General features: G+C 40.3%; 2 protein-coding genes across 2 annotated transcripts; both read right to left on the bottom strand.

Moving 5' to 3' along the window:
- Positions 1-1,172: 1,172 nt before the first annotated feature.
- SSR2 (signal sequence receptor subunit 2) lies at positions 1,173-3,144 on the bottom strand. The gene is made up of 5 exons (XM_078623273.1): positions 2,984-3,144; positions 2,118-2,216; positions 1,622-1,730; positions 1,457-1,534; positions 1,173-1,283 (listed from the first exon to the last, which is right to left on the bottom strand). The coding sequence occupies exons 1-5, from the start codon at positions 3,142-3,144 to the stop codon at positions 1,173-1,175; spliced, it is 558 nt and encodes a 185-aa protein (XP_078479399.1).
- A 3,142-nt stretch (positions 3,145-6,286) lies between these two features.
- On the bottom strand, positions 6,287-8,953 carry LOC144740422 (low-density lipoprotein receptor class A domain-containing protein 4-like). Its single transcript, XM_078623274.1, has 4 exons — positions 8,950-8,953; positions 7,356-7,507; positions 7,160-7,210; positions 6,287-6,592 (listed from the first exon to the last, which is right to left on the bottom strand). Exons 1-4 carry the CDS (start codon positions 8,951-8,953, stop codon positions 6,287-6,289), a joined length of 513 nt encoding a protein of 170 aa, XP_078479400.1.
- Positions 8,954-10,441: the final 1,488 nt, after the last annotated feature.

The following is a 10,441-nucleotide window of genomic DNA, read 5'->3' as shown; positions in this document are numbered from 1 at the left end:
AAATCACAGAAATACCTACAACAGAAGCCAGCTTCCCTCTCACTGGCCGTCGACACACAAACGGCGGTAATAACCGCAGAAGCAGCGCGGACTCACCCGGATCTTCTTCCAGCTCTGCGGCTCCCCTGAACCCGCCAGCTCGCCTGCTCGGTTGTTCGCAGCTCCGTGGAGGGAAGTGAGCAGCGCCCGGCGGACGAGCGGTGGCTCGGGGGAGGTGTGGGAATGCGGAAAACGTTCACATTTCATGACAGCCCGATGTCACGACCCGGGGAGGTGTTCAAAGCCCCGCCCATTAGTTAGCTACCTGCTCTGTCTCATTTTCCTTCGTTTTTGAAACAGGACCGAACCGACTGATTGTGTCCGATAAGGACTTCCGGTTCCGAGTGCTAAATTCAAAATAAAAGCAGAAAAAAGAAATATTGATCCGTTTTTACTGGACATTAGCCTATACACACATATCTTTATACTATATATCATATCTTATCTAAAGCTGTTCTTTTTATATACGTTGATCATTTGAACATTTTAGCCTATGTGTCTTAAGTTTCTATTCTTCCTTTTCACTTGTAACTACGTTATTGTTTTTCTTGTGTGAATGGGGCTGTTACAATGACGGGATTTCCCTCTGGAATACATGAAGTACCTCTGATTCAGATTATCCATATTAACCAACTCTAAACTCTATATACAAAAACAAAAGTAAGTTGACTGCAAAACAGTGTGTTAATTAATTGCAATAACAGTAATGGAGCATCTCAAAACTGGTCAAGATCCAGGTTAGAAAAAAAGGCATTTTATTTTTGAAGTTTAATGACTTCAAATCAGAGTTCAACTGAGTAGGTACACAAGTACAGGGTAACAAACCATTGTTACAGAGGTAACTGTTACTGTTGTTGTTCTCTCACATTAACCTTTCAGTGAATATGAAGTAAAAGCCATCATCTGATTAAGTTCATCAGCGTTTCTGGATGGTACTTTAACCACATCCCTGTTAGAACACTTAATGTAGAATCAAATCTTTGATCAAATCACATACACAAGTTCCTTGGTCACTGTACCTTTCTTTCATCCTTCACCCCCAATATGGGTTATTTAGCCATTCAGAGAGCCTGTGCCCAGCTAACCCTTAACTACCCCCCCACATCCCACGCTTGAAACCCAGTGGCATCATCTCAGTTCTTCTTAGACTTTGGTGAGTCGTACTTCCTCTTGCTGGAGTACCAGAGGAGCAGAGGGATGCCGATTGACGGCAGTGTCATCACACCAAATGCGGTCCAGTCCAGCTAGAGAGGATGGAGAGAGACAAGCGTCAAGAAACGACACCAAACAAATGTCTTTCTGAGATTAAGAAAGTAGTTTGATATACAGTAATACTTTTATTTAAAAAACATTACATTAACTGCTGTTTTGTCTACTTAGCTCAGAACAGCCTGAACAAGTGGGATAAATCACTTACATAGTGTGGGGAGAAACGGCGGTCAAACTCCCTTTGAGCGAGGATGCCTCCCTGACCAGGGGCACTGGTGAAGCCAACCTGCAGGATAAGCCACCGTTTCAGCCTGTTTCACTTCACTTTATATATTTACCATTCTGTTTCATGAAGAGAATCAACTGGTTTTACCACAACTTGGCCTCCCTCTTGGGCCAGATAGCTGACAGAGGCAGAGGTGAAGTTGAAGTAGCCTGCCTTCAGGGGGCGCAACACCACTGTGTGAGAGACATTGCTGGCTCTGAACATGCCCACATTAAGGTTGACAAAATTCATAGCAACATCCCTTCATATATGTCCATTACTGCTTACAAATACTAGAAAACATACTGTTGTGTTAAAAAAAAATCTTACGGTACCTACACATGTTGCAACATTATACATATCTTAATATCTAACATGATTACAGATTTAAATTGAGATGTCTTCTTCTCAGCATTTACACACTGGAGGAAGCTTTCGGTCTCCAAATCATATCTGTATGTGCTAAATATCAGACCAGGACTCAGAGTCACATCCTAGATTACACATCTGTTGCATCTCATCAGAGACGTGGATATTTTAGTTGATAATTCTACTGCATTGTAGGCTGAGTTGTCATTTCATTGACATTTTTATTCAAGGATACGGTGCGATTCTGTCCCATTTCACATTCAGCATTCCTGACACGATTCCAAAGTCCTCAGGTGGGAAAGAATCATCTGACAGCTCAACCTCAAGAGCAGCGCTGTAGAGACAGATATACAAGGCTTATGATCAGATCATGGATGATATTTTTATTAATAAAAACCTTAAATGAAAATACAAGCATTATCAATATGAAAAGAATGGTAATAATTTAAGATGATCCATAAACAGTATTTAAGATTTTTTATTAGATCACCACCCAAATATAAGGTTTGTGCCACATCTGCCTTTAATTAATACAATTTGTAATTTAGGTTTTTGTAGAACAAAAAAAAAATTTAGTGGTTGAATATTATGTTTGATTCATTTCTGACTACTCAGAGAAGCCTATTGAGCTGGCTAAAATTTGGGTATACAACGGTGAATTTGGTTCCATCTTTCAGTTTGTTACTTGGCGAATAAAAAAAACAACATACATAGTTGTAAACAAGTTTTGAAAGATATATGTTCTTTTGTTTTTATCACAGGTAGTCTGATACATTTGTTGAGCACTATATACAATGTGGCACTGAATGTGCAATGAAACTACACCTACCAACTAAATTATATTCATACAAGAGCAGATGTGAACAAACATCTATTTGTTGTGTTCATATGCTGAGGCTTATTGACTATGGATATGTACAGTATCTTTTACTTGCAGCAAGAATCTTTATGACTGAATTAGGCTACATAAACTACGTGAACTTTTCCAAACAGAACATTTCATTCAATATTTCACATAAACAAGACCCAAGCGATTCTGGATTCATGTCACCCTGTCTGTCTAACGCCTGTTATAGCTGTTCCTCAATTCAGTGAGCTTACCTGGAGCCCACATTGTAGATGTTGTACTGCAGAGTAAGATCGCGGCCCTCCACAGCGTAACGGTTTAACAGGGATTTGGAAGCCAATAAACGGGCCCCCTCTTCTCCTGAGCCCAAGGCAAACATGGCCAGGACCAAAAACACATGCAGGAGCGTCCTCATCTGAAAAACAGACAAACCACAGTGACGTTTAGAAGGCTAATACACATTCTGGATTTGCACTGACAAAGTGGAAATTGTCTCAGGGGAGAACTGACTGGATGGATGTGCAGATTTCTACCTGATTTGTGACTTAATCATAATAGTGTAATGTGCAGTTGTTTCATGTCACATAACCTAACAAAACATTTGAAATAAAGGGAAATTGCTGACTATAGTTTGTACAATAATATTTCTTGAATAAAACAAGTAAAATGTCTAATATGCTTTACCTGGCTGATAGTTCACAACCCAGCGTTACAGCTGTGTAGTCTACAATGTATTGAACAGCGTATGACAATGATACAGAAATTAAATTGTTTGAAAAACTATATGACTTCAGTTCTAACACAAGTACAGTCAAGTTTGTGTCAAAGACCAAACACGATAGTTTGCCGTGCTAAATGCTAAAGACGCTTACGTGGACCAGACAAGACAGAACTAGCTTCAGCCAGACTTAACACTGAAGACCATCAGTTCAGTTCTTATTAACATTATAGAAACGTTTTTGTATCTGGTTCTGAAATACTCCGTTTAAAATAAGTTCATTTTTTGATGTTGACAAGAAATAAAGGAATGATTATTACCCTTATATTCGTCTACGGGTCGCAGGCGTTGAAGGCGGTTGGACGCGCAGGCGCAGAACCTTAAATCCGCCGTTGGCATGACGTGTACCGGACAAACTGAATGTGGCCTCTCGTCACCGCAGCGCCCCCTGTGTCCCGGAGGCCATACAGTCGCCTGGCTCATTCTGGCTTGAAGACAATAGGGGGCACTACGACCCGACAACAGAGTGCTGGTGCAACAACTTATTGTTTTCCCACGTCGCTTGAAGACGTTTTAGAATAATGGAAGATTAGCTATTGGACCTTAGATAGATAGATAGATAGATAGATAGATAGATAGATAGATAGATAGATAGATAGATAGATAGATAGACAGACAGACAGACAGACAGACAGACGGATAGATAGATAGTCAGACAGATAGATGTTGTTGTGTTTGTTTGTTTGTTGTTTCACTTACATGTGAAGGCACGCATCCTGTATTCATGTTTAAAAAAACACACTGACATTCACGTTTTGATGCAGTTCTTTAATCTCTTTACAGTAATACAGTTACAATGTTCTCTTGTGTTTTTCTACCCAGCAGGTAGTGCATGTGCATAATATATTAGTTATATACAGGACTATACAAATAAAGACTTAGGAGTCAGATTGCTGAAAAAGCACCATTGGAAGTGAGGCACAACAGAGGTGGCTTTTTTGAGTGCAAGTGGTTTCCTGTGGTCGATCCAGTGTCGCCATCAGGCACATATTCATGCAAACCCTCCTGAAAAGAAGTCTGAAAACATGTAAACCGGAAATTACAAGAGCAAAAAGGCATGTTGAGGAAAATTAAGAACAAGAATTTAAAAAATTTGATACTTTCTCCTTAATATCATCTGAACATATGCAACATACTAAAACTGGAAGCAGCATAACAAAGCAGCAGCAACATGAAGCAGAAGTTGAACAACATGAAAATTGTGTTCTCTGAATCACTGACAACAGAAAGTCCTTGGTCAGGGGTATGACAAAACAAACACTTGAGGGTCTGAAATTCAAGTTTTGCTCAAAAATGAAGGAATTATCATTTTAGCAATTGTCTGTATCAAATAAATTAGAATGTTTTGTGTGGGTTTATCCACAGTATAATAAACATTTATGAAAAAAAGGTTTCAAACGCATAAAACAAAAAAATAAACATTTTATCCACTTACACAGTTCCTGTTGTTAACACTGAAGAGCTCATTAAAATTTATGTATTTCATATACCAGATTAAACAAATATTTGTATTCAGTTGCTGTTTGAAATATTTTATACACGTGTTCATGTAATGCTATTAAAGCACATCCTGTTTTTGATATGCATGGCTGGAGGTTGGAAGATTTGAGGTAAATTGAATACCAACACAAACTGCTCAGCTCTTAATGAACATCTAAAATGAAAGGTATTCCTCACTCTCATCTTACGGCTGTATGAGGCACCACTTGTATGTTATACACAGAAATTTGACAATGAATTTTGTTACATAACAGTTCCATTTATGCTTCAGTCAGATGTTAAATCAAAATTGATTCGGTTCAGTGTATGAGCATTAAATAATGCATTTCCCAGAATTTGTTGTTTAGTTCAATCAGAAGAAAAAGTGCTTGAGGCAAAGACCAGAAGGACCATTATTGTCAAAAGGAAACAGAAAACTGTTTCACAGTCAAACCTTATCAGCGAAACGGCACAGAAAACAAACACGCTGACCTAACACTCCTTCAAGATTCAAGACACAAAAAACAGAAACCTTCACTGCTTCTAAAGTACTTAGTGCAACCTTAGATTTGCTTGCATTGCATACTAGAGTACATTCCCATCTTTAACGGCATGAATAGTGGCACTAAGCTCTGGTCTGGAGAACGTTTTGTGCACAGCTCTAGTAAATCAACAGAAAAATCACTTCTTCTCATCAGGTCAACATACAGAAATGTACAAGCATACAAAAATAGACAAAGCAAAAGGATTTTTAGCACCTAATAAGGAATCTTACAACTTTTAATAACATGTTGAAAAGTCCATCTCCCCCAGGCACCATCAGGTGGCTGCCCACTTGCTCTGGGTGCATTTGTGTGCTTTCCGTGTGTCACATGTTTGCATGTCCAGATGGGTTGCAATGCAGAAGTGAAATGTCATTGTATAATGCACAGGGAATTGTACAATGGCAATAAAATGGCTTTCTTTCTTTCTTTCTTTCTTCTAGTTTCTCCTTAGTGAATGAGTGATGTTAAGTTAGCCAGACTGTAAAGACATTTCCGTCGCTTGTTTTCCTGTCTCACCTGCTTTCTTCTGTCAACTCTTCTTGTTTATGTCAGTAGAGGACGATGTGCTTTCAGGGCCGCAGCTGCCAGCGAGGCACACACTTTGTGAGCTCTCAGGCCCTGACCTTGTGTCCATGGGAGGGACATTATTGCTGTACTGGCTTTGACAGGCTGTTGAGCCTGAGTAGTCACCCATCACTGCGCCGTAGGAGGGTGGAGGACAGTCACACCTTCTGTCATCATTGTCAGTTCCACAGTCACTTTTGGCTGCCACCCGGCTTCGTGCTATGTATATAAATGTCTATGAAGTCACTCTTAAGCATGGTTCGGTTAGGGGGCGCACGAACGGAGGCTCGACTCAGCTCTAGCTGCTGCTCTGGATGGCGGAGTTGGAGGTTGCATGGACCCTTGTAAGGCGGCGGCTCCTCCCCGTCTGACAAACAGATGATGGGGGGAAGATTGATGATCTCCTGTGGCAGGTAGGGATAAGTGGGCTGGAAGCGGAACAGTTGCGGTTGTTGTATGAAAGGTGGGAGGTTCCGATTGAGGTGGCCGCATAACTCCTAAAAGAGACAAACACACAAAGCAAAAGAACCCATCCAACGTATTAATGTGGGTTATGTGGCTTATAATAAGTGGTCCATGGAGGCAGGTTGAATTATTTAGCAGCAGGGTCCAGTTGTTGTACAACATTAACTATTTGTGAAAAATATTAAGTTAGAAAAAGGTCATGTAAATCTTTTGTTTACCTGAGGTATGTAACTATAACATCACAAACAAGAGTGCTAGAAGAGGTGTTGACAAATTCCGTGCAAACAACCATTAAAATATAAATTCCTAGGAGAAGATCAATACCAGCATAATGCTGTTTTGGCCGCCAAAGAGAGTGTACATTTTATTTTTATCTTTCATATTAACAATACACCAGTTGTATGTCTATCAATCTATCTATATATTTATATTTATATACACACACACACACACACACACACATATATATATATATATATACATAGTGTCATGGGCGGGTGTGTAATTGCTCAGAAAAAAAGATTAAATATTAATGGGTTAGTAATGGTTAAACAATGATGGGTGGATAGTTGCTATGAGATCTGAGCTGAGCAACTCACCTCGCCATTTCTCCGTTGGGTCAGCACACTGTTTGACCACGAACTGGCCTCCTGACAGACAGACCGAAACAGAATGACATAGTGAGAAAAGGAGGTAAAATGTTTGCTGAACGACAGGAGAGCCGAAAGAAAAACATTCATGATCTATCTGAGAAGTCATCAGTTTGTGGTTTGGTTGCGTGGTCATGGCACCTACCTGTTGTGCGGCCTGGTTTTCCTGGGTGTGGCTGAGTCTGCTGAGGAAAGCCAGGGCTGACAACCGGTAATGGTTGAGTAGGCAGATGATCACGACTATCATGAAGGTCATCACCAGCAGGATAATTATTATCTGAACAAACTCCAGTTCAGCTGCACACACAGAAAGTTGGGAGACATTAGATGAGAAACACATTAGAGTAACTTCATTGCAGCCATGGTTATACAGTACATCATCATCAACGACTCTCGTAGGTCTCTGGGTCTGACGAGTGACTCATGCTTGACCCACCTGAGATTTAGTATAATAATGTGCACGAATGTGTGCATGCTAACACACACATATGCAGCTGGGTAAAGGAAAAATGTTTAACAGAATGAGTTTTTATGATGAAAATGGAATAATTGATTGAACAGATCCAGGTAACATTGCCTTCTAGTTCCCGAACATATCCACATGCACACACAGACACAGACACACACAGACACAGACACACACACACACACACACACACACACACACACACACACACACACACACACACACACACACACACACACACACAGTGTTTAATAATTGAAGCCAGGCCACTGAACATACTCGCTGTGCCTGCGTCTAAACTCAGACAAGGCACCATCTGTCTCACATAATTAGCTCTGTCTAATCCCAGTCAACATTTTAAAGTGTGTAATGTTAAGTATTATTTCTTTAAGAAACCACACTCCAGATAAGACTGCACGAGCTACTTCAGACAGTGTCACTTTATGTTTGTTATCTCAGTCTCCCAGTGTCAGGTCCCCACTGTGCCACAGTAACTGTTAGAGCATGGCACTACAGCTTGTATCCTCAACAAAAACACAAAAACAAAACACTAATGTTGAATTTAGCATGTTGGTTTGACATTCTGTCCATCCATCAGCAGGATGATAGGTAAAACTCCAGATCGGGAGGCGAGGAACCAATAAGAGATGATCCTTTTACATTCCAGTGCCTTAACCATGTCATGTATGTGTCTGATCATTTTGGATATATCCAAATGATTTCAGTGGTGGTTTCAAAAAATGGGCCTCTGGGTTTGGTCTGCGTTCTCTGTGTGCTGCATGCTGCATGCTGCATTTTTTTCATTTTTTTAAAAAAATGTCGTTTGATTGGCTAATGGAAATGGTGTTATATAAAGAGTTTTTTGTTGTATTTATAATTCAATTGAACTTTATCTTAAGTAATATTCACCTGGCTGTAATGCATGAATACAAACCTGAAACATGAATTGGTCTTATATTGCAAATAATATTACATGTTTATATTCCCTATGAAAATTTAACGAAAACATTTTTAAGGTTTGAATTTTGGCAATAATGCATCAAAAGGGATGCATGTGTGTTTAATATGCACTGTGTGGACAAAGAGAAATCCATGAAACAGAGACAAAGGCTCAGACAGGCAGTGACGGGCAGACCTTCACCTTTCACCCTTGACCCTGGGGAGGAGCGACATGAGACAGCAGCCGGCTTTAATGAGGAGTCTGGTGCATCGCAAATCATTCGGATGTGTGTGTGTGTGTGTTTTGCTTAGTCCTATCAGACGTTCCCATCACTCATGCCCCCAGTAGTAGTGGGCCCTGTCTGAAAATTTCTAATAATGTCGGTACAAAGAGAGAATGTAAACATTAAGTTACATTTCGGATGTATCAACAGCAGCAGTGTAAACCTACATTTCTTTCTCCTCCTTTGTTTGCTGCATGTATATCTGGTACAAACACAGCCTGAAGGCTCCATTAAACATGAAGGAATAATCAGCAGGATCATTCCCATTTACTTTAATTGAAGTACATGTTGCCAAATAAATCAAATGTGTTTTATGGCTCTATTTATCTTTCTAGAGAAGATGAAGATGAAATAATAGTCTAGCATTGACCGGCTTATATGTCCAACTACTGCCCAAAATTTCCTAGGCTTGTGTTTTGGGGGTTCGGGTGGGTTAATACAAAGTCTGCGAGCAGTCTTTTAACATAATGGATCGAACAGAACAAAGTACTCAGTACCCTTTACTTCATTATTAATTCAGCACTTAGTACCCTTTACTATTTGTATACTCACTAGTCCTTACACCATTTTACATAAGCACTCCGTGCCTGTGAATGCATTACTGCAGAGGTACACCATTATCATTACGACATTGTAACATGAGCACTCAGTACTGTACTGAGTAGTTATTAGTTAATAGTTATGCATAGTCATTGTCATTATTCAATTTTTAAATGAGTACTCAGGCAGAATTGTAATCTGCAGTATGTATCTCCAGGACCACATTCTCGACACACACACACACACACATACACTCTACAGTTGAAAAACAAAACTGTCTCACTGATGGTAAATGTGAATACTGTACTGGTATGATGGATTAGTTCAATAGATGCTAGTCAACAACTCAGATAAAGCTCAGACGTCGCAGGTGGAACCTCCTGCATGTGAAAACATTCAGATCTGTGAACATTCACAGCCAAGGTACTCATGAGCAGAGTTGCAGCTTTGTCAGTGTGTGTGTATTTATTAAGTACATGCTCTTCTTCAAAGTCTATTAGGAAACTTGTGTTTTTGTCAGTTCAAGGTCAAAATTGAACTTTCAGTCTCATCTTTTATGCATTTTGGCATCACTAAATCCCAACAGCAGTGCTGCTGCCAACCAGCGAGTACTTCATGTAAATTCAAGCTGGGCCCCACTGATGTATGTGCAGAACACCAGCAGGGTGAGGTGGTATCATGAGGTGGCACAGTGCTGCTCTCTGACCATCAGCTGATAGAATACCAATGTCTCTCTGTGCATTTATTTCACAGGATCTCCTTGTCCCTCACGTGCAAGACACAGACCTACTGGTTTCATTTACTGTGTGAAACTCAGGATAAACATAATGTCATTTTTGGTAAGAATATTTTGCCAGTAACTCTTCAACTTGAACCATTTGTCAGCAGGTTTCACGACCGCCTTTGTGCAGCAGTAGGGGGGAGTGAAGTGGGGGAGGGTGGGAGCTCCGTCAACCGGACTGTCCACACAGACAGCACCGAAATACCGTCCGTGCCTCAGCT

The sequence above is a fragment of the Lampetra planeri genome, unplaced genomic scaffold (assembly GCF_965212315.1).
Source record: "Lampetra planeri unplaced genomic scaffold, kcLamPlan1.2.h2 scaffold_2131, whole genome shotgun sequence".
Lineage (NCBI taxonomy): Eukaryota > Metazoa > Chordata > Hyperoartia > Petromyzontiformes > Petromyzontidae > Lampetra > Lampetra planeri.
Note: the sequence above shows the minus strand (reverse complement) of the source record. Positions and strands in the feature narration are given on the sequence as shown.

What these genes read in the sequence shown, in the direction of transcription:
- SSR2 (XM_078623273.1), bottom strand. Translation starts at nt 3,144, where the DNA reads ATGAGGACGCTCCTGCATGTGTTTTTGGTCCTGGCCATGTTTGCCTTG. An exon ending in AAATGGGACAGAATCGCACC is followed by an intron (nt 1,731 to 2,117) that starts GTATCCTTGAAT and finishes GGGCATGTTCAG; the next exon opens with AGCCAGCAATGTCTCTCACA. An exon ending in GCCGTTTCTCCCCACACTAT is followed by an intron (nt 1,284 to 1,456) that starts GTAAGTGATTTA and finishes CATCCTCTCTAG; the next exon opens with CTGGACTGGACCGCATTTGG.
- LOC144740422 (XM_078623274.1), bottom strand. An exon ending in AAAACCAGGCCGCACAACAG is followed by an intron (nt 7,211 to 7,355) that starts GTAGGTGCCATG and finishes TCTGTCTGTCAG; the next exon opens with GAGGCCAGTTCGTGGTCAAA. An exon ending in CCCAACGGAGAAATGGCGAG is followed by an intron (nt 6,593 to 7,159) that starts GTGAGTTGCTCA and finishes TGTCTCTTTTAG; the next exon opens with GAGTTATGCGGCCACCTCAA.